The sequence below is a fragment of the Ornithorhynchus anatinus genome, chromosome X1, assembly GCF_004115215.2.
Source record: "Ornithorhynchus anatinus isolate Pmale09 chromosome X1, mOrnAna1.pri.v4, whole genome shotgun sequence".
Classification (NCBI taxonomy): Eukaryota; Metazoa; Chordata; class Mammalia; order Monotremata; family Ornithorhynchidae; genus Ornithorhynchus; species Ornithorhynchus anatinus.
The window spans coordinates 73,368,494-73,393,565 of NC_041749.1; the positions used below are offsets into that span (position 1 = coordinate 73,368,494).

A 25,072-nucleotide genomic window follows, 5' to 3' on the forward strand; every position below is an offset into this window, starting at 1 on the left:
TGATAAGCCTCTAGCAACTAAGCCTTCTATCACAAGACAAAAATTGCCACTACAGGGAATCATAGAGGAATCTGAAGGGGAAGTCACTTGGTCCAGCCTCATGCCTTGAAACTCCTCTGCTCCTCAACCTACATACAACAATATTTTCTTATTGAGAATTCCACAGCAGGGGAAATGAGAAATTCACCATGGTTAAGTGGTTAAACCCCTTTAGGTTTTAAAACTCTACACACTTTGGAGATAATTTTTTAAGGGTTGAAAATAGCTTATTTGCCCATAGTTTCTGAACTGTAGACTATACCACATTTTCCCCATCTTTGGCTGTAGAGTACTACCTTCACCACAAAATAGTTGCATGCAAAACTGGGCAGTGAGGACAGAGTATAACAAAATGCATGCTATCTCTCAAAGAAATGAAGAGTTGGGGTTAACCAGTAGAAGGTTACAATGACTTACTGGCTCTTGATGGATATTAATAAGAAAGCAACACAAATTCTAAATTTAAATTATGGCTGAAAATACAAAATAGGCAGAAACTTCTTCACTAACCAAAAAAACTAGGTTTAATCAAAGTCTCTTGACTATTCCAGGGTATACCGCTTTAATTTTTTAAAAAATGATCAAACTTCTAACTGGTCTGCATAATAAAAAGAAATTACATTGACATAGAGAGGATTAAAATAAGCCAGTGCCCAAGATAACAGCTAGATTGTATATCTTTTAACATATACTTGAGAATTTCAGTTTAATTAGTTTGCTTCATAAGTTCTATAAAAAGCTGAAAACCGAAAACAGGCTTACTTGAAACAGTCCTCACAAGCAATGTTCCCTGTGGTCTCCTTTATTGTGCGTTCAGAAACAAAAGCTGGATATTCCGTGTCACATGGCTCTAGGGTTTGTTTTAACCTTTGTGCTAAAGACATAGAAAGAAAAGTTGATGTTACTCTGTAAGAAATTGTGAACCATGTGAAATGCCATAGTAAAGAGCTTACAATGTAATTCGGCTTCTGCCACCCTGTGATTTTTCCTAGGCAGTGCAAAAGTCTTTATTTTCCCATTAGTAAAATGTGTTTATCTATAAACTGATTCTGGAAGCATTAATCCTCAGGCTTTATCTTTTACCAAAGAATAGTAATGGTTTTAGTTCCCCTACAAAACATCATTCTTCTAAGATCAAAGTTTTTATAGCTTATAAAATGACATTTTTAATTGAATCTTAAACTATTACTGATTGTTCCTAATTTTATTTACTCTAGTTTTGAGAGGATTTTTTTGATAATTGAAACAATTACATATTCTTTTTGAATGCTACAAAAATTTAGCTTTCTCTGACCAAAGACCCTTGGGTGTGTCTGCATAAAAGCACTCAATAAGAAATTAAAATATCAAGTCCAGTTCGAGGGTTTCTGTTTCAGTTATACTCTTGGGCTTTCCCTAAGATATTTGCTGACTTCAGTTTCATCTCTGGAACACAAGTTAGAAGAGGGCCAAGTATGATAACATTGGAGAAACTCCACAGAGAAAGTTCGGGACTTTATGCATCCAATATGGTTCTTTCTAAAGCAAACAGACTGTTGATTAGTTCTGAAAAGCTCTCAGATCTCTTCTGGTAAACCAAATCAAGAAATCATTTGAGTCACTTAAGAGGCATTTAATATTTTCTTTTTGAAAGGACAATTCAGTGGTTCATGGGCTTATCTTGTGTGAGTGGAGATAAGTGAGAAGTAGGAAGAAAGTAATCTTATGTCCCTATCCTGAAACACTTTGGCTTTAAGACTGGGGCACAATGAAGTATAGAATGGTGGCAATTATCATAATAATTGAACTCTTTAAAAGCCACGTTTTTGAGGAAAAGGGCATTTCATGTCATTTATCCAGATAGATTATTTACATGAAACAAGTTTAAGCCATCCCATGATTCACTATACTCAGTAGACAAAAGCCTATGAATGAAACTATTCTGGAACTAATCTGGCATTGTTCAGTGGGAAATACTATTTTGGAAATATAGTTTCCCAGAAAATTTGGGATCATCAATGCTAATAAGACTAATAGTTTAGAGAGACAGTTAAGTTTGAAAGTTTTTGTATAATGCTTTTTGCATGATAGAAATGAACTGGTATATTTATTGTAAACACACTGTAATCACACTGTAAATCATAGTGCACATGTACTCCAATGTATAATGAATTTTGATCTTTTGGATATTTTGTTCCTTAACTTTTGGAAAAATATCATGACATTTAGGACAAGAATGCTTTTCTAATTCTAACTACGCAGCATATAGCAGTTCCCCAACTTCTAATTATGGAACATAAAGAAATTATACCTTCTCAATAATAAGAATAATATGTACTCCCACATTCTTATTCATTAAGGAAATGGAATGTGTCCGTAAGGAGCAAATATGTAAATTAAGGGTGCTTATGATATCTGACTCGTTGGCTAACAGAATCTACTCCCTAGATGACCCACACATCATGCAATTACAGCAGAAGATTATAATGGAAGGAATGATGGTTTTGGGTATTTTCATTTCTAATCTTCATCCAATTATGATTCTTTTCTTTAAAGTCCCTTTCTAATCTTTACATATGAGTGCATACAATCAATGGTAATTATTGAGTGCTTACTCTGCGCAGAGCACTTTGCAAATATGGCGTGTATATGTATTATAGTGTTAATGATCTTTAATAATTAGAAATTTGGAAAGCAAAGACAAAATGAAATAAAGTAAGAGTTTAATAGTATTTTTTAAGCAATTACAACGTGTCAAACAGTGTTCCAAGCTCTGGGATAAGTACAAGCGCTTAGGACAGTGCTTGGCACATAGTAAGCGCTTAGCAAATAACCATCATTATTATTATTACAAGTTAATTAGGACTGACACAGTCCCTATCCTGCATGGGACACATAGTCTAAGTAGAGGGAGAAGAGATATTTAATCCCTACCACCCACTCCAGATACTAGCCATGGTCATCTACCACCCTCCAGGCCCTACCTCAAACATTTTGAACCTTTTGATGCCTTTCTCACACTCCTTCATTCATTCATTCATTCAATCATATTTATTGAGCATTTATTATAAATCTTCAAAGTGCATTAGGTTGCAGACATCTGCTATGTTTACTGTTCGGGGTAAGATATATTTATTATATTGAGCAATGTTGGGTGGAACTGTTCATTCAATATTTATTGAGCGTTTACTGTGTGCAGAGCACTGTATTTAGCACTTGGAAAGTACAATTTGGCAACAAATAGAGACAATCCCTGTCCCAAAATGGACTCATAGTCTAGAAGGGGGGAGACAGACAACAAAACAGGTAGGCAACAATAGCATCAATACAAACAGAATTATAGATTTATACACCACATCAATAAAATAAATAGAATAATAAATATGTACATATATACACAAGTGCTGTGGAGCAGCAGAGTGTAGTATAGACTGAAGTGGGGAGAGACAGGAGGTTGGGAGATCAGAAATGATGCTGATGCAATAATCCAGTCGGGATATGATGTACTAACAAGGTAGCAGTTTGGATGTAGAGCAAAGGGCAGATCTTGGCAATGTCGTGAAGGTGAGGCCGGCAGGTTTTGATGTCTGATTGGATATGTGTGATGAATGAGAGATAAGAGTCAAGGATGACACCAAGGTTGCGGGCTTGTGAGATGGGAAGGATGGTAGTGCAGTCCACAGTGATGGGAAGGTCAGGGAGAGAACAGGGTTTGAGAGGGAAGATAAGGAGCTTAGTCTTGGACACGTTGAGTTTTAGGTGGCAGGAGGGCATCCAGGTGGAGATGTCCTTTCTCCATCCCTACACTGATCCCTCAGGATTTCAATATTCAGATAGATGTTCCTGAATACCCTTCTGCTGCCCACTTCTATCATTCCTCAAGTCCAGTGACTTCCTACTCCACCCTACCTCACCCACTCACCAACCTGGACACACACTCAATCTCACCATCTCTAGTGACTGTATAATCTCTACCTTTACCAACTCTGAAATCCCTCGGACCACAGCTTCCTCACCTGCCGTCTTTCCTACACACCCTTTCCCCACAAATCTGTCCTGTTTCCCCACAGAGATCTCCAATCTTTTGAATCCTGCCAATTTTCTCAAGTTATCAAGACCCATTTAGTCTTCACACCCAAACTACCTTCCCTTGATGACCAAATTGATGCCCTCAATACTACTCTTTCTACTGAACTCAACTCACTTACTCCCCTATCCTTTCATCAATCTTCTACCATTAACACACAGATCTGAGTCACCTCCACAGTCCACTTCCTTCACTCCTGTGCATGAGCCACAGAGTCTGCTAGCAGAAATCCAGATATCAGGCCAAACTTATCCACCTTAATTTCATCCTTATGTGCTTTACATCTGCCTGGAAAAATTATTTCTCCATCCTTATTGATTCCCATTGTCCTCACCAGCTGTTCCAGATATTTAAGCAGGATGGCATAGTGGATAGAGCATGGGCCTGGGAGTCAGAAGGTCATGGGTTCTAATCCCGGCTCTGCCACTTGTGTGTTGTGTGATCTTGGGCAAGTCACTTCACTTCTCTGGGCCTCAGTTACCTCATCTGTAAAATGAGGATTGAGACTGTGAGCCCCACATGGAACAGCGACTGTGTCCAACCCGATTTGCTTATATCCACCCCAGCATTTGAGTACAGTGCTTAGCACATAGTAAGCCCTAGCAGATATTATGAGAAGCAGCGTGGCACAGTGGAAAGAGCCCGGGCTTGGGAGTCAGAGTTCATGGGTTCCCGGCTCTGCCGCTTGCCAGCTGTGTAACTTTGGGCAAGTCACTTAACTTCTCTGTGCCTCAGTTACCTCATCTGTAAAATGGGGATTAAAACTGTGAGCCCCACGTGGGACAACCTGATCTCCTTGTATCCACCAGCGCTTAGAACAGTGCTTTGCACATAGTAAGCGCTTAACGAATACCACCATTTATTTAACTCCCTCCTCAAATCCCCGTCCCCCCATCTCTCCCTTGACTCACCTCACCTTGCTGCTCTCCTACTACAATCAAGCTTGCATACTTTGCTCCTATAATGCCAACCTACTTGTTGTACTTTGATTACATCTATCTCACCCCTGAGCTCTTGCTCACATCCTGCCTCTGGCCTGGAATGACTCCCTTTTCATATCCGACAGATCATCATTCTCCCCACCTTGGAAAGCCCTATTGCTGACGACACATCTCCTCCAAGAGTCCTTTCCCAGCTAGGTGCTCATTTCTTCTTGCACTTCCTTCTGCATCACCTTTGTACTTGGATTTGCCCCCTTTACTCATCCCTCCCTCAGCATCAATGCATTTATGTACATACCCGTAATTTATTTGCTCATATTAATGTCTGTCTCCACCTCTGACCCCAAGCTCGTTTGAGCAGGGAACAAATTCTGTTATATTGCACTCTCCCAAGAGCTTAGTATAGTGCTCTGCACAAAGTAAGTGCTCAATAAATACGATTAACTGACTGAAACTGAGGCACAGAGAATTGAAGTGACTTGTCCAAGGTCACAAAGCAAGCAATTGGCAGAGCTGAGATTAGAACCCAGGTTCTCTGATTCCCAGTCTCATGCTTTTCACTAACCCAATCTTAATATGCCAGTGCCATAGGATGTCTATCTTTTCTAGACTCTTTAGTCTGTTCAGCGATCAAACAATGGTATTTATTGAGCACTTACTGTGTGCAGAGCACTAGACACACAGTGTTTGAGCAAGTACAATACAGTGGAATTGGCGGACACATTCCTTGCCCACAACAAGCTGGAAAGAGATCTTTATTTTCCTGTAAAGCGTCAAACGTAATGTTGGATCTTTCCAAGTTATCAACCTAATGCAGAAGCTTGTAAAGTTGTAGTATGGGCTGGACTTAACATTGGGCCCCTTTCAAAATATAGATTTTAAACTTTGCCCACCATGAACATGCACGTGGTATACATATAAAGGATGTAGTAGACTTGTCCTTTGGTTTGGAGATGCCACTGACACAGGGGGATGGGGTGAGGAGATGAGAATCGTTCAGGATAAATCATCACTACTACTGCAAAAATGATATCAGTGCATGTCCTGTTGGGGGGAGCAGACCTATTGTCTCTCAATCATTGGTATCTCAGCAATGCCTAAACCTGAAATATATATGTGTCCATTCATGAATCTATTTAAAATATTTTAAGGAATCATTTTCCGTGCAAATTGGCCCCTGAAATTTAAAAAAAAAACTTTGTCTTCCTTAATGTAATAATAATGTTGGTATTTATTAAGCGCTTACTATGTGCAGAGCACTGTTCTAAGCGTTGGTGTAGATACAGGGTAATCAGGTTGTCCCACATGAGGCTCACAGTTAATCCCCATTTTACAGATGAGGTAACTGATACACAGAGAAGTTAAGTGACTTGCCCACAGTCACACAGCTGACAAGTGGCAGAGCTGGGAGTCGAACCCATGACCTCTGACTCCGAAGCCCAGGCTCTTTCTACTGAGCCATGCTGCAAAAGTTACACTTACCTTTGGCTGTTATATCTGAGTGCCACCAACTGCACAGATTAAATTCCACCAGAAATCTAAAAAAAGAGAAAAGAATGAAAATCCTGATTTGTATAGGTAATGTATGCAATTATTAGTGATGTGCTAAATGATATGTTGTTTCAACACTATGCAATCTGCTTTTAAAAATATAAAAATTGGAGCTAGTGACATAAATTCTAGTTTGTTTTATTTAGTTGCTGTTCAATTTTCACTGGGCTTCATCTTCCTAGTGAAAAATTATTCTAATAGTAGTGGTAGCAAGACAGCATAATTAGGCTTTCTCATAATTGAGACCTTTTCTCTTAGGAAAGCTAATTATATTCCCCAGTTCATGGTAGCCAGAAGCAATTTACAGATGAACATTATTTATGACAGTCTTCATTATTCAGCATACTTTAATTCTATAGTAAAAAGCCATTTGGTTAGAATTTTTCTGATCTTGGCAGAAAAAATACAAATTAATACACTCATATCCAGTTTAAGAATCTTAGAAAAATTAATTTTTGTAGCTGCTCAAAGTTGAATAGCCACAGTTTTACCAGTTTTACCAGTATATATGTGTGAGGGGTGTAAAATGGACTTTTTCGATGAAAATGTACTCTGGGACTACTTATAAAACTTGACAAAATAGCTCAGTTGAAAAAATCTGAAAATGTAACAAAATTATTATTTGTTAATATTAGTAGAAAATGGTTAGTTTTCAAACACATAACTGGGAAGAGGTGGGTTAATTTTTTGTGCATATTAGATAAAATTGCCACCAGAAGCCCATTTTCAAAACAAATTCAGACATGGTTCATTGTTCTGCTACCTCCTGTTCTCAGAATCCTTTAATTACACCAAGATCTTATTTCAAATCCTGTTTTATGAATGTCAACAATTTCAATACAGAAAAAAGTCATGAAGTAGTGTACGCCTATTTAATGGCAAGGGATCTTCTTTAAGCCTACAAATGTATTCTGCAAAAAAAATAATAAATATGTAGTTTGGCCATTGCGGATGATTTACCATGTCAACTTATATGATTCTTCCTTTTTGTTGACTTTGTGTTATCTTAAGTAATGTGTCCAACTTGTCCTTCAATAATATGTCCTTTATCTTCATGCCATTTTAAGTTTGACTTAAGTAAGTCATTGATGCATTACTTACATTCAAAACATTACTAAGATTAGACAAAGTAAACAATTAAATAACACCTGAGAAGCACACCTAGATCTCACAGACGATTTACAGGGTCTGTTACTGTACATTCTATGAAATCACAAAGTGGCATAACGAATCACCTAGATAATATGTGCTATTGAAAGCAGCCCACCCAAGAGCATTAAAAACAGCCAAAGAGTCATGTTAATTTTAACAGTAATCACAATAAATACATTTGGATTGTGTATTGCAAGTTTTTAGACTACTGAACAAAGACATAAGGCTAGAGGTAATGGCCATGAATAACCTAATAAAAGTTAAAATTACTCATTCATACAGTCAATATTTTCCAAGATACTGAATTAGGTTACCTAGAAGATATTAAATTTATTATACAGGCATTTCAAACTGAATATATATATATTTTAAAATTCTTAATAAATTTACTTACAAGACAAGTTCTGTCATTATCCATTTTACTGCAGCAAAGGCGGCATTATAAGGCTAAAGAGAAGCAATTCATTTAATAAAAAAAGTAAAATACACACAATTTGTGCCTTAACTCAAGGCTTTACATAAAGACAATGTTATTTTTTCAGTCAGATTGATATCATGTTAAAAAACAGGGGAACCTTTCCTAAGTGATGAAAATTTAAAGATACTGTATCACAAAGCTAACATTTAAAACTTTGAACTCCTCTGTCTTGAAACGTGATTTACAAGTAAAATAAACATGATCTGATGCAAAGGTTATCACCAGGGGAAAAAACGGAAGTTTGGCAAATGATACCCTAATTTTTAACCTCTAGAGGTTACTATTTCCCAAGACAATGTAGAGTGAGTTATATCATATAACTGATTCAAATTATATTTCAACTATTAGCTTGCTTAAAACAGAATTCCCTATTCTTCACTAGTCATTCTTTCCTTATAAGAAATCAAAATTGTACGCATTTGCTTTAACACATCCAGTGATTATCAACCAATCATATCTAGATGAATAGATATTGCTTTTCATTATACTTGTCGATTATTATTTTACAAAGAGGACCCACAAAAATAAGTGAAATTATTGTAGGAGACCTCTTGATTATAAAAAGGGACCCTCATACTGTTGTCATCTTTACTTCAGAATACTTTACTTCTAAAAAGAGGTTAAGTTGTTTATTTTGTGATTTTCCTATGCCAAGAATTCAATTTCCTGAATTCAGGAGAAACATGGGCTGTTTCCTTCACCCAAATTAGTGTTTCTAGGTATTTAAGATGTGTAGCATGTTCTGAGGCCCTATAGGAAAGAGGCAACCACAGAAACAACAGAATGAGTAAAGAGAAAGTTTAACTCTCTTTGTAATATTTATTGTTGCACATTGCAAAACATTTTAATGGACTTCAGGGCTTTAATTGTGCACATTATTCGAGGTTTATAACATTTATATCATTCATATTCACACCAGGGATGGGAAAACTACACTTCATCATTATAATAATTATCAACTCAAAGCCTTGCCCATTCCTGAAACTTCTAATTTTCTCTGTTCTCCCCACTTCCTTTCTTTTACAGAAACATAATTAATGAAAGAAAAACTTCAAAATGATGTTCAGTCCACCCAGAATTAAGGGGGAGATCTGTCTTCCTGTGTCTTCTGAGGCTTTTAGCCTAGTAGTTAGTACATTCACCCTTTGAACTGCTCTAGATAAAGATCTGAACTTTTGACTGCTTCTCTAAACCAAAAAAACTACCTTCAAACAGGGTGGATTAGCAGCTTCTTTTTGTGACAAACAAGAACCAACCTCCTTTAATTTTTAATTCCATGCTATTTGCTTACAGATTGGGCAATGACATTTCAGCAAGAATTGTGCTGGTCAGGTACCAAGAATAAATAATGGGATGAAGTTTGCTTTGGGAGTGCACATATAAAATACATGCAAGCAAAAGCAGAATATGCTTCATTGTAAGGGTATCAAAATTAATTGGATTATGTAAATGCATAATTGAAAATCAAATCCTTATCAACTTGGTTAAAGCCTGTGAGCTGTTATAGCCTAGAAGTGAAAGAAAAATTTTAAGAATTTGAAATTCTTAAATCATTTACATCAAAATTTAGAGGCTATGTTATGACAGCATAGTATTCTTTGTCTGAAATCTTAATGTTCTAAAGTCTACTGTATAAACTGATTCTCCCAGGCCCCAGTTTTTGGAGGTTTTGTTTTTTTGGTTTTTTTGCCATGTTGCACTAGCAATCTTTTGTCTGACTTTGTTCACAAATGATACAGACATTCTATATTTTATACCCAAGTGCACCCTATACATATGATCTAGAGCTCATAAAATGTCATTTGGCAATGAATCAATGATTTTTTCCCAGACTTTTTTTTTCATTTAAGAAAATTAGCTATCAGAAGTACAAAAGTGTGTACACAATTACAGAGATAGCACACATTTATTTGTCTGTATTTTTCAAGATATATATTCCAAATGATATTATTTGCATATTTAAAATCCTATACCTTTACCTAGATTACATTTTATCAAATAGCTTAAGGAGTTCTGAAACCTGGGTTTAAAATGGCACAATGGACCCTCTGATCTGGTGAAAAAATCTTTATGCATTAGAAGTGGCATTATTAAGGAAGAGACTGTGTGATATAAATTTCAATAAGGTGATACAACGATAGCCACATATCACATAAGTAATAGCATTTCTGATAAGGAAAACTAAATTATCTTTCATATAATTCCAAATTACAGAATCTGTTAAAACTTCAACCATTTTCTAAACATCAGGAAGATGCAACATTAATCCCTTCAGTTCTGGTTGCCATTAATTGCAGCACAAGGCATTCATTGAAATGACACCATTTTTCTTAGGGAGGCAGTCAGTAAATGTTTTTAAAAGTCAAAATATAAATGACAGGTGTATGAAAACTGCTATATACATATATTATATAATGATATATAGAAAGAGCTATATACAACCATTTTAGGGGTGGGTTTCTGGAATGGTAATGATACTTACGTCCAGCAAGCTATGAGCACTGTCGCTACTTTCTTTGTTTGTTCTACACATGGCTTGGTAGTCATAAAGTGTAATTCTACAGGGAAGAACAGAAAAGTGATTGACTAAAAGAAGATAACACACCAGAGTTCAAGGATAAACTACAACAGGGATTGTCCACCAGTGGGTTAGGAGGCAAAAGAAAAATGGTTAATTACAAATACATTTTTGAAATAGGAGCATCCATGCAGGAAAATAAAGGAAACACACTATCCCAATCTATTGTTCAATCATCTTCCCCTCTTTTAGAAGGCAAAGTGAAAGAAACAGAGGGTTTGGGAACGGCAAAGTGAAGGAGGCAACACACACTATTAAGTGACAAATGGTGGGATTAAACAGTAGAGAGAAGGAGGATATATCTGTCAGGATGCTCAAACAGCCCCACTCCATACTGGGACAGCACCTAAGGCCCAGACTGAAGCTCTGTGTGAGCTGGAGAGTTAATAGCAACCTCTGTTCCAAAGCATCTAGGAACCATGCTCGGATATTTCCATGTGCTTCCAAGGCATGTTAGGGCAGCTAAATGCCTTACAAGCCTGAGCCTGAATATCCTACAAAAAGAGTGCAATTTTCCAAAGGGAATTGCATGTGTAGCAGCTATGCTTACAAAATATACCTACATTTCCAATATTTGTGGAAGTTTTGCTGAGAATACTCTGGAAGAGGCAGTATATAAGAACTTCCTCAACTGAGTTTTTGATTGGAAGCTCTCTGCTTCCCTTTAGTTTAAAAAAATCTTTGTGCTCATTCAAGAGGTTCCACCCTCTGTTGCCCTATGATGATAGTTAGATTGTAACACTCCTTTGAGAGCAATGGGCCCATCATACAATCGATGGAGCCAGTCTATGCCACTTTTTCCATCATTGATATTTTATGATCCACAAGACATTCTCTCTCATTTAGTCACCCATGTGTACAGTAAAATGCATTTTTAAATTAACGTTCTAACTCTCCCTACCAATTTATAATAAGGAACGGGCTGATGGCATTTTGGGATATGTGTCCTATAAGATAATTTGACACCTTTTATGTTGTTCAAACAGAGGCAACCCATCCATGGTGGCTGCTAAGCACAGCTCTAAAGCATCTTGTATTCCTGCCAAATTCTGCTACCAAACTCTAAAACCATTAAGTTTGGAGTTTATACTGTCCAACTGTCTGTAAGTCAATAGTAATATGTGAAATTTCAAAAATATTGGCAATTTTCAGATCCTTGAATCTATACAGGAGTTCAATGAACCTCCATTCACACACATCTTGGCTAGCTTGTTTAGAGTTTACACTTTTTGTAGGTTTAGTATTATCTTCTACTATATACAACTAGAAGGTGACCATATAATACATATGGATATAATGACTATGTAACATCTTCTAAAGAAATGACTAGAAATCCTGAAGAAAGCTGAAGAGACATGGTACACTAAAGATAGAGTGCCATTTATTGGCATTAGAAGTGTTATAAAACAGACCATATTTGTCAGAGGAACTCCACTTAGCACTAGACACACACACACACACTAGCTCCCCCCCCCCCCGCCCCCCGCTCCCCCCCCCAAGCCCTGAAAGAAACATCAGAATCCACTGTCACTCTGCCTCCCCTCTAAGGCACTCAAACTTTAGTTACTAATATCCCATTTAAATCCCAGTTTTCACACTCCACTTGCTCTTCTACCATAGTAATAGCTCTTTTCTTCTTTTTTTAAAATGGTATTTGTTTAGTACCTACTATATGCTGTGTACTGTACTAAGCACTGGGAATAGAATCAAGATAATCAGGTTGGACACAATCACTCTCCCATAACAGGGCTTACAGTCTTAATTTTAAAGATGTGATAACTAAGGCACACAGAAGTTAAGTGACTTGCCCAGGTTCACAGAGAAGACAACTGGCAAAGCTGGTATTGGAACCCAGGTCCTCTGACTCTGGGCCCATACTCTTTCCACTAGGCAATACTACATGAATCAGTCTTGCATCAGGTTTGGTCCTTGATGTGTTGTATGTGAACTATCTATGGATCGTTACCCCATTGGAAATGCACTTTCTGGATACACTTCCACATCAACAATTTATGTGAGGGTATGTGTGTGTGTATACTTATATATAGATGAATGGACAGATGGATATTTTCTGTAGGAACAATTTAAAAAATAATTTTGGATTTAATTCTGAGCATTAGAATTTTCACTGCATTTTTGATGAGTTGAATTTTATGGCACCATTGGTACAAATTTATCCTATTATTATTGTTAACTTCAAGCTTTTTGTTGCCACTGCAGTCTTTCTAGAGGTTGGTTAGCCCACTGTGGGCAGTGATTGTCTCTCTTTATTGCTGAATTGTACTTTCCAAGCGCTTACTACAGTGCTCTGCACAAGGTAAGCACTCAATAAATACAATTGAATGAATGAATGAAAGTGTTGCCCTGATTTGTACCTTGCTTGGAAATTATACTGAGTCTTCATTGTAAGAGACATTTCACTGCTTGGGTACCACTACAAAATCCTGAATTCAACTCTCCAACACAAAATGTTACAGTTCTAGGCATGGGTCACAAGAAGGTTACTAAAGCTTCATTGGGATCAATTTCAGAGGCTTCTGGCTTAGTGTAGGGGCCAAACCAAATTGTCTGGGAAGGTCCATGGGCTCCAGATTCATTGACTTTTATTCATTTCTACGGTAGGCTTTTTAATGCTAATACCATTTTAAGAGGTTATAAAATAAACTTTTTTCTCCACACTTGGAGAGATTTAACTAGATGTTGCATAAAGAGAGACTTCCAGATTATTACCCTTTTTGAAGTGATTTTGTTACTGTTTTAAATAACTACATTTTGTGGCTACCTGTATCCTGTTCAGCTGATTATAGTTAAAGAACATGATAATTGCCTGTTTTCCTTCTGATCTAAATTTAAGCTTGAAGAGTTGTGCCCAGCCCAGCCTGATGTTGTGTTCTTCTGCACTCTGCATCAGCAGTTTATTCTTGATACAGATAACATGCCTTAAGCTTAATGACATCACCACCATGCTGTTTCAACCACTGCCCACAGCCCTATACCTTATCATTATCATCATTGTGTTCTGCAGACCAGTTGCCTTGAAAGTTTGACATGAGACAGATATAAATTTTAAGAAACAAAGTAATGTAAAACAAATTCTCTACTACTAAACATGAATGAATGCTGGTTCTACATTTTGAGACCAAGTCCATGACAAGAGAAGCTTCTACAGTCAATGTTGGATATTTTAGAATGTAGACTTATTCCTTCCAATGTCTTTCTAATCGAGCTAAAATCATAACCAAGAATGACCAACTACTCTCTCAAGAAGAAGCGCTGGTTATAGTCCATTGTCAGTTTTTGTAAGTAACCTACCTAGAAAATCTTGCCTTTTGCAAAACTATTGTGCCTTCCAGGATGAATTTTTAGTGGTACAAGGAGAGGTGAAATGGAAGGAGGAAGGAACTAGGACATTCTCTGAAAAGGGTAAAGCTTCCAGAAATCTAGCAAACATGAAAATTCATCATTTGAGGATCTAAGAAATAAAGGAAAAGGCACAACACACTCTTCCCTTGCCTTCTATCACTTCAATATTCCATAGCTAAGCCTGCATTGATATACACATAATGGACATCCAGCATACAGTAGGTGCCCAAAACAGTAAATATTGAGTCCCACTGTCATTAGGGAAGCTTCAAGATCTACAACAAACACAGCCTTTCTATAGCCAACATCTGCAGAAGTCATTGGACCACCTGGTTGCTGGCCTGGGGTCTTTGAAACAGATGGATGTCATTCATTCATTTGATCATATTTACTGAGTGCTTACTGTGGTAGAGCACTGTACTGTTTGGGAGAGTACACTACAACAATAAACAGACACATTCCCTGCCCACAAAGAGCTTACAGTCCATAGTGGGCAAATGCTAAAAGCTGACTGTCTCTCAACAGGGACCGCCCTCACATGGGCTCACACCTTCTTATTCGCTCATACTCTGAAATGAATTCTCCAGGTCAGAAGTAAGGACCCTGGAAGGATAGAAAACAAATCCAAGGCTACCACTCCTTGAGCCACACTTGTTCTGTAAATAAACAGGGGGCTTTGGCCTTCCAGCCTGTAAATACTGAATGCTGTTCACCAAGAAGACCCAATAATGATGAAAAGAAAGGAATCAACACTAATATGAAATCTCATCACATCCTTTCAAGTGGAACATAGAATTTGAAAGAAGGGAAGAGAAACTTGAGTCCCACTTTTCTAAAGCTACAAACTATGTAATATCAAGCTCCAGGTGTGAACATGTTTAACAGGCCAATGCCTTTCCATTTCTGAGGAACAAAGAAGTTGTTCACTTGAAGCTTGCTACTAAGATAAATCTAGCTATAATGAGTGTCAATGCATAAAGATCATCAGAAAGACAAAATGCTCATCCACTGGGTAAGAAAGCAAAAGAGAGCTCGCCCCCTTATTTACAGTCTGAATCATTCCAAAGGGTGGAATAGGTCTAAGACATATTAGTAAGCTAGAAAACAGCCAATAGTTTATCGGTTTTAGCAGGTTTCAATTTGAGCATCGTTCTTTCTTCAAACATTTTCTTCATTTACAGAATTGAAGAAAAAAAGACTTGGAAGAATCCTACCTTATAATGAAACCGTTAAGTTCTGCTTTGAGGAATTACTTAAGGCAAAACCTATTCAAGGTAATTGGAGGTTGTGAAGCTAGATAGAGTGCTTTTGCCAAATTTATTTAAGCCAGGTCTATATTTAACCAAACAGTGCAACGTGTTTTTTTTTCAAACAGTTTAAAAACCCAGCTACTCTATTGTTTTGTTTTGATCGAAGGAATGGAGTATGGAAATAGTCCAGATTACAAAAGATATTCAAAGGGAATGTAGATGTCATGGCAACCAATGCAATTTTCATAAATCTTGTGCTAATTTTGATAAATGTGACATAGGCTCAGGAGTGCTTGAGGTACAGATTATTTTTGCATTATTGAGGAAAACTGAGAGAACATTCAAAGTTATGTGCATAGAAATCTGTGCAAGGAACACATTGGCATAAAAGACATTTCTCTTCCTTCGATTGCTTCATCAATAAAATTCTCCAGTAATGATAACTTCCAACTCACTACATTCTTCTGGACAAACAAGAAAGGGTTTTTTCCTCCCATAGAACACACTTATTCAAGTCAGCCTATCTGAATTTTTTGCCCCTCTCAGGACTATGCCTTAACAAAGTAAACTTTCATAGAAGAGATCAGTTCAGAAGGAACCAAAGAAGGCTATTACATTCATTAAAGGAGTTGTTGAGTATTAAAAAAATCTTTGGAAAGCTAAGCACTACATTAAAGGAAAAAAGCCTTTCAAACATAACATACTTTCACTTTAATACCCTTTCAACAGCATTTCTAGAGAATTCAACTAAAATTCAATGCTTAAGACTTGGAATACTAATGTAAGTTTCATTAGTCTCTCAATGGAGAGAGGCAAATGAGTTTTCTATCCCTAGAGAAACCAGAGATAAAAGAGGATATGAGGTAGTGTTCTTGAAAACAAGTTTGTCCAAAAGTGATAACTTTGAAATTTAATAGAATTTTTAAAGTGGCAATGTTTCACAATGAGGATGGACATTCCACTAGAACTAACTTACAAGAAAATTAGAGAAGGCTGTATTCCTCTTAGATGTGTGCGTGTGTGTGTGAAAGAATACACTTGGGGTTAAGTGTAGGAGGATGACAATTTAGGGCTTATACAGGGTTCACAACACAATCCAAGGATGGTAGCCTTTGAAGTGAACCTAAATTATTAGGGAGTCAGCAAGTATTGAATAATTTGGAGAGTTTAGTTGTCTACATTGTTTCACCTTTACAATATCGCCAAGATCCGCCCTTTCCTCTCCACCCAAACGGCTACCTTACTGCTACGGGCTCTCGTTATATCCCGGCTAGACTACTGTGTCAGCCTTCTCTCTGACCTCCCTTCCTCCTCTCTTGCCCCGCTCCAGTCTATTCTTCACTCTGCTGCCCGGCTCATCTTCCTGCAGAAACGATCTGGGCATGTCACTCCCCTTCTTAAACAACTCCAGTGGTTGCCTATCAACCTCCGCTCCAAACAAAAACTCCTCACTCTAGGCTTCAAGGCTCTACATCACCTTGCCCCTTCCTACCTCTCCTCCCTTCTCTCTTTCTACCGCCCACCCCGCACGCTCCGCTCCTCTGCTGCCCACCTCCTCACCATCCCTCGGTCTCGCCTATCCCGCCGTCGACCCCCAGGCCACGTCCTCCCACGGTCCTGGAACGCCCTCCCTCCTCACCTCCGCCAAACTGATTCTCTTCCCCTCGTCAAAACCCTACTTAAAACTCACCTCCTCCAAGAGGCGTTCCCAGACTGAGCTCCTCTTCTCCCTCTACTCCCTCTACCACCCCCCTTTCACCTCTCCGCAGCTAAACCCTCTTTTCCCCCCTTTCCCTCTACTCCTCCCCCTCTCCCTTCCCATCCCCTCAGCACTGTACTCATCCGCTCAACTGTATATATTTTCATTACCCTATTTATTTTGTTAATGAAATGTACATCGCCTTGATTCTATTTAGTTGCCATGGTTTTTACGAGATGTTCTTCCCCTTGACTCTATTTATTGCCATTGTTCTCGTCTGTCCGTCTCCCCCGATTAGACTGTAAGCCCGTCAAACGGCAGGGACTGTCTCTATCTGTTGCCGACTTGTTCATTCCAAGTGCTTAGTACAGTGCTCTGCACATAGTAAGCGCTCAATAAATACTATTGAATGAATACATTTATTCTGTACCTAAAGCACATGAAGATTCAGCAAGAAAAAGTAGAGTTCTGTAACAGGAACCAAGAGAATGACTAGTGAAAAGAAAAACATAAAGGAGAGAAAACTCTAGTACTCTATATGTTGTGGGCAGAGAACGTATCTACCAACTACACTGTATTGTACTCTCCCAAGTGCTTAGTACAGTGCCCTGCACATGACAAGCACTCAATAAATACCATTGATTGACTCGTTGTGGGCAGGCAATGTGTCTACCAAGTCTGTTATATTCTACTCTCCCAAGTTCTTAGTATGATTCTCTGCACACAAGTGCTCAATAAATATGACTGATTAATTGATAATGATTCCTTCATTTTCCACCCACTTGCAGAGTAAAACTTTTTCCTGCACAGATAATTCTCTCCTTCAAACTTGTTCACTTCTTTATATGCATTTTCCATTGTTCCTTTTCTTTTTTGTTTAGAGTCCTCCCTCTTTCACAAACCCTAACTTCACATCTTTCCTTGAGAAAACAGATGCCATTTCATTGTGGCCCCATCTATCTTGACCCTATGTCAGTGCTATTAAAAATATTTAAGTTGGTTTTGAATGATTTGAGTGCCAAGTTCATTTTTCTATGCCACACCTATAGTTCTAATTAGACAACATCAACAGATGGACTGACTTCAAGGTCTTTGGACTGAAATAGGGAAACAATCATTCTGTATCTATAAGTTCATATTTTTATTCAGTTAGCATTGTTCATTTTAATTACTGTATCTGCAATCGCAAGACCCCCAAAATGGAGTTCTACTGACAGCTATCACTTTAGAACATTTTTGGTCAGAACTGCAAAACCAAATTAAACCTTTGAGCCATATAATTTATGGCCCTGCCATATAGCATGTGACATCATGCTCAATGTAATGTGATGACAATATTGCATCATGTGGCTATTTCACCACAACAGCTGTGTATTTCCTGTAAGGATGGGAGATGAGAGAAAAGAGCAAGTGGGAGAGACAAGGAAAGGGGATGGGAAAAGAGGAGGGGTAAGCGAGGTGGGGGTAAAAGGAGGGAAAGGGGAAAGATACAGAGGAGATGGTAGAGAAAGAAAGAAGGGAAGAGGGTAAATTGGGGAAGAAGGGGAAGAAAAGGGAGGGAAAGAGGAGAGAGAGCAGAAAAGAAGGATAAGGAAAAAGAGGGAGGATGGGGTAGTCTGTGGATCATCTCTTGGCCCTGCACCTGCCCTCAACTCACCAGAGCCAGGAAGGAAGGAGAAAGGCAGGAACCCATGGTCTGCCTCTTTCCCCGTTCCTTCCCACAGCCTGCTGGTGCTGGGAGAGAAGGAGAGGTGTGAGGCTGTGGACTGGTTCTTTCCTCTACTCCTATACCTTCGCTGGCTCAGCCTTACTCAGGGCCCAATTTGAAGGAAATGCTGCCTTGCTCACATTAACAACAACAGAAGCTGGAAAAGGAAGGGGGCTACTTGCAAGAACGTCATGTGTCCTACCCTGAAAAAAAGGGGGGAAATGGGGATAAAGAGAGTAAAACAACTTACATGTAGTAGTAGTAGCAGCAGTAGTAATAATAGCATTTATCAAGCTTTTACTGTGTGCAGAGTACTCTCACAAGTGCTTAGTACAGTGCTCTGCAAGTAAGCGCTCACTCAATAAATACAACTGATTGAACAACTATACATGTGGAAATTAGATGATGGTATATAGCTGGCTGTGTTTTTTCCTCTCCATCTCCTCCACCACTGCTATGCTCCCAGACTTGGTGTCCTCGGGGGCTGGAGATAAGTGTTGATGGTACCTACACAGAGACTGAACTTGTCTTCTGCCCTGGAACTTCCCTGTCCATTATGCAGCTTTCCCACAGCTATCTGTGAGTATGGCCTCAGCTCCAGTATAAGCAGGCTCCTTCCTTGACTGGCTTGGCTGGTCCTTCTCAGTGCCTCTGCTGCTTGCTGGGGGTTTGGGTGTGTGTGGGGAACAGAGAGGAATGAGAACAGCTTAAACTCACCCTGCCACTTGGTGAGGAAGTTTGCTGACAACCTGGCTCCCCCATTGCCCCTTTATGGCTCAAAGAGGCTGAATGCCCCATATACTTCCTGTCCGGCTTTCTGCATAGCTTTTTTCCCTCATGGAGCCTAGTCTGCAGGTGGGGACCTTTCCTCGAGAATCACATTTAAATCCTAGAAAAAGCATATGTGGCTCATGATCTAAAGGTTCCTAATCCCTCCTTTAGAATAATCTATTTGAATGAATTTATCTGTACAGGTACATACATGCTTTAGGACATGACTCTTGAGAGGAAAAACCAAAGGTTGACTACTTCACAGGTATACCAAAACCGTGTGAGCAAATAGATTATTTAAAACGTCTGTTTCAAAATTAATGTTGCATTTGGATGAAGACTATGTTAACCTGCCTATCCAAGGGAAGTAAATAGAATTTGTAAATTCTATTATTCAATACTTTAAGTGCTGAACATTTTAGGATGTGGTATGGATGTGCAAAACTTTTTTAACCTGTCAAATATAGTATTATCAATCATTCTCTGTTACATCCTTTCAGCACTTTCAATGGCAGAACAACTCTGAATATACCCTCTTACTATCTGGAGGTTGAGAATGCTTGGCTACCTGGCCTAAAAGACTGGACTTCGGGCCATCTTTGGTGTTATGAAAGCAAGGCTACCAGGGTTAAGAGATAATGGGGGATAAAAGGGAGAGAGAAAGAAAGAAGGGCAGGGGGGATAGAATAAACTGACCAAAAGAAGGGAAAAAGAGGAAGAAAGGAGAAAGGAAAAGTAATAATATTTGTGGTATAAAGTGCTTACTATGTGTTAAGCTCTGTGATAGATACAATACAGTCAGATCAGACAGCATCCCCCAATCAAAAGGGAAGAAGGATGGATATTTAATTCCCATTTTACTGATGAAGAAACTGAGGCACAGAGAAGGTACGTGACTTGTCAGAGGTCTCACAATAGGCAATTGACAGAAGTGGAATTAGAATCCAAGTCTCCTGATTCCCTGTACTAACCCAGGCCATTCTGGAGGCTCATCAGTATAATGTTCTCCTCCATGTTTTCTCAGGGGGAAGTGGTGGTGAAAACAGCATAGCCCAGGATGGGCTGGTTCAGTTGTGGCTGCAGCTTTATGCAGGTGACAGCAGAGGCTGTGGAAGACAGTGGCTCCAAGTGAACCGGTATGGGCATGGACCTTCCTCTCAGGGTCACCTCCCCCTTTTGTTAGTGTGGTGGTGACAGGTCAAAAGGTGGCCCTCTCTAAACTGGTCTAACCTAGGCCCAATATTAGATGCTTCTTATACAGCTGGCAACAGCACATTTGGCTGTGATGGAAAAGTCCCACGAATGGCCTCAGAATGGTGATGATGTCTTCAGAAATGGTGAGGAAGAGCAGTGGAAGAGGTTGGACAGCAACCAACTCCTTCTCCTCTCCAATGATGAGCCAACAACACTCTAGTTGTAGGGTTTCCCTTCTGCCTCCTCTACTGAAAGTATTAGGGCCCAAGTGAGCCCTGCCCTAGACTTTTCTGGTTACCATCCATTGGTCCCAAAGCTGAGCAAAAGCTATTTCCTAATTTCAAGATGGACTAGAGAGTTCTATTTACTAAAACTCTGGAGCAGGTTCCAGATCAACTAGTTTTGCAAGAGTTTAACCCTTCAAAGAGAGCAGATGAGAACGAGGTTTGAAGTCACTGAAGGCAACTGCGATCAAAATGTGGTGATGATCATAGGAACTATGCCATTTCTCAATGAGTGTAGCTCCTCTCTTTGAAACCCATTTACTCAGCAATAACATGAAAGTGGAAATTATTTTCTAATTTCAAAATTGACTAGATCATTCTATTTACTAAAGCTCTGGAACAAGTTCCAGATCGACTCCTTTTGCACGAGTTTAACCCTTCACAGAGAGCAGAGGAAAGTAGTGTTTGTAGTCACTGAAGGCAATTGCTATCAAAATGTGGAGATGATCATAGATAGGAATTATGCCATTTCTCAACGAGTGTAGCTCCTCTCTTTGAAGTTTTTTACTCAGCGGTAATGAAAGATAAGATTGATAGTAACCACTTCTAGGGCAACTTAGAATGCAGAACTCTGCTGCAGCCTTTTAGTTTCTTTAGTTAGGTAGTTTGAAAGAAATATGCATGGGGGAAAAAGAAAAAAGGCTTTGCAAGGAAAAAATTGAAATATAAGTTTTTAAATGAAAAACATATGTGTAATCAGTATAAATCTTTCATCCTTTTTCCAACCCGAAATAGCTTCCATTTGCATAGGTGTACTTACATACAGAGCCTTCAAGAACCCAGAAGAGATATACATGGCAGGTAATTCAGAGGTTGCCATGGCACATTTCAAGAAATCATGAAAATCACCGTGACAATTATCATGGCCCATCTTAAAGTAGATTTTTAAAATGCTGAATACCAGACACTGATTGCATGAAGACATATCTGTACCTTTTCAAAAAGATACATTGATGCAGGGAGACCAATGAGAGAGTTTATGCTCTGGTTTATCACAGGCCCCACTCTTAATTCAGGAGAGAAAAATGGGTGCTTCCTCTAGGCACTTTTGCCATTTTTGTAGTAACTTTTTTCTTGGTATCATCATTTTATACTGCTTAACCAGATTTCACATTTGAACCCCTGCATTCAACATACTGTTCAACTGATCTCTGCTAGTAACTTAAAATTTTTATTTCATGATTTTTAGCTCCCTCCACTGCTCAGCTCCAGGGTAGTAATAAACTAGTGAACCACTTCCAACTGGCGGCCTATATACTCTAGATCTAACACTTGAGCTGCAGGTCTATCATTATATTTCCTGCTATTATACATTTAACAGCATTCAAATAGTTTCATTAAAGCGCCATTTCAAAGGCCAATGTTCTTCTTGGGAGGTAGACAGGAAGGAGACAGAGGTGACGGTGGTGAGATGTTATTGATGTGTGTGATTTTTTTGGGTGTTACTTTCTACCATAATCTTTTGATTTAACAGGAGTCCTGCTTATGGAGAAGTGATGCACTAAGAGATATGGTCCTAAATTGAACTAAACTTTGGCATTGATTCTCTCAATTCATTTTTACAGTATAGTTTCAAGATAAATATACTTAAAAAGCACTTCTTCTGCCAAATGACTAGCAGTCGCCTCCACTTGATAACATGTTTTTGAAACAATTCATTGAGTTATAGAGTTATAGTAAATGAATCTGCAAAAGCACATGGTAAGAAACACCAATCTCCTTTTTGCTTTTGGAACATCTGTAACCTCATTGAACTGTCATTTCAAAACTAAGTAATCTATGAACTACGATGTTTTCTGTTTTTTAACAGTGACTTGCATCAATCTGATGCCATTTTCACCACTAGGAAAAAGTCTTCAATTTTGGCCTCTTACAGACTATTATGCCATGCGAACAGAAAACCAACTGAAAGCTGAGTCTCCAAGACTCTTAACACTTATGTGTGTGGTATCAAATTACACATATCATCTGGAGCAGGAACACAAGTATAATCCAGTCAAAGGGTCAAGCCTAGGTTTGGTTTGTTTTATTTTGTTTAGGCAAACTTTCTGAGGGTCATGGAGGTCGTAAAATTCTTACCTTTTAAAGGAGCCCATTGTTAATAATTTGTTCATCACAGCTCCCTCGACCTCACCAAAAAAATTTCCAGTCTGCAAGGGAAGAATAGAAGACATGAGGGGAAGTGAGGATAAATACTATGCAAACCAGCAGTGGAGAAAATGAAAACTGACACAGCCCATGTCTAGGGTTTGACAAGAATACTTTTGACAGCTACAAAGATAGGTTTTCAGGGCTACTGTTACATAAAAATTGAAAAGGATTTAACAGTCATGATAAGTTAAGGAATTACAAAGTAAACCACTAAGCAGATGTGAAAGTGTACACAATAGAGGAGGTATATTACATATCATCTTATATTGGAATTAAAAGATTCATAGCAAAAATCTTGTGCAGAAATTGTACTAATCTGAGCAAAACCTCTTGCAATTAAAATGTTATTCTGTGAAGATATAAATAGGCTATGAAAAAGTTTTCTAAAGAATAATGAAAAAGAACTGTTTAAGGGAACAGATAGTTCACAAAGCGATCCTATAATCAGGATGTCTTTTAAGGGTCAGTTCACAATCAAAATCACTTTCTGCAGAATCACCTATTTTGTCTAGAAGTACTTAGTAAATGGATGATGAAAAAAAAATACCTGACACCTCACACTGAGAAGCAAAGGTGTTGAGGACATTATGAAGAAGAGAATATACTTAGAGGCAAGATTGAGTCTTCCTGATAATGGTTTTGGTTTTGCCCACTGATATCTATTCAACCTCTGAGAGCGATGCTAAGACATGTAAGCATGAAAAGCCCGCATTAAGTTTTGTATGAGTTGCTTTTTTGTATATAAGGCTTTAACCCAAGCCCAGATTGAGTTGGTTTGATGAGTTCTTTATTGCTATGTCTAGACTCACCATATAATTATGTACCATGTTCGGTGTGCTACCTAAACCTCAGTGATCTGGGGCTCTGTTTTAATGGTGAGAAATTTTACAAATTTTACAAAAAAGCAAGGTTGCCTTCACCTTCTGCACAGCTCAAAACCATGCACTCTACTTGGTCAGTGAAGACACGGTTTATAAGGGGGGAAATATGCCAGAATTTACAGGGGAAAGTGCCTTTCACTCCCAAATTACATAAATTCCATAGATTTTGTATTAACTAAACCCCAATTCCATTACAAGTAACTTAGCTGACCTCAAGTATGCACCTGGGAGTTTTCAGGCAGAAAAGCTTACAGACTTAGCCAAAAAAGAAAAAAGGCATTCCTCTGTCTGAATAGTGAGCATTGCCTTTTTCACTCAAGGGAAACTTGGAGCCTTTTCCAAAATATGTGGGTGTGTTCAGCCTGCTAGGAGCTAGGAGAACATTTGTATTTCATGTGCATAAGTACACCAATTTCAATGGAGCTACTTGTTTGATGGAGAAGAATTATACTAATTAGGGGACAGGAAGTCAGTCAACATCAAACAAGCCCAGACTAAAAAGATTGGCAGAACTTTAGATATTAGGAAATTTGACTATCAAGTCATATCCCAGTCTTATTCCAGTGCAAGGTAATAGAAGACTGAATGCAAGACTACCACATTGGATAGTTGGAAAGGAATAGCAGCAATAACAATAAATGTTATTCAACATTAGAATCATTAGCTCCCTTAGGAAGTCAAAATCTTTACTCTGTTCATTTTAATACAGTAGTTTTGTTATTCTTCACTGATGCATATTTTGTATCATATAAACAGAAACATACATTTTGAGGTGTCATATCTTGTAAGGAGAAGGCAATCTTTTTGTTGTTGTTTGTTTTGTTTTTTAAAGCTATTTGTCCATGCCCTAGTGAAAAGCAGCATGAGGTAGTGGATAGAGCATGGACCTGGTAGTCAGAGGGTTATGAGAGACTCTGCCACTTCTCTGCTGTGTGACCTTAGGCAAGTCATTTCACTTCTCTCTTC

The 25,072-nt window shown here is 38.4% G+C and overlaps 1 protein-coding gene across 2 annotated transcripts in view; it reads right to left on the reverse strand.

Moving 5' to 3' along the window:
• The window catches only part of CACNA2D3 (calcium voltage-gated channel auxiliary subunit alpha2delta 3), a 1,019,762-nt gene that overhangs the window by 41,057 nt on the left and 953,633 nt on the right, over positions 1 to 25,072 (reverse strand). For both annotated transcript variants that reach the window (XM_029052259.2, XM_029052258.2), the window contains 5 exons: positions 23,154 to 23,224; positions 10,710 to 10,785; positions 8,144 to 8,196; positions 6,529 to 6,584; positions 802 to 913 (listed from right to left, as the gene is read on the reverse strand). In XM_029052259.2, the coding sequence (XP_028908092.1) occupies positions 802 to 913; positions 6,529 to 6,584; positions 8,144 to 8,196; positions 10,710 to 10,785; positions 23,154 to 23,224 (368 nt within the window). The remainder of the gene's footprint in view (positions 1 to 801; positions 914 to 6,528; positions 6,585 to 8,143; positions 8,197 to 10,709; positions 10,786 to 23,153; positions 23,225 to 25,072) is intronic.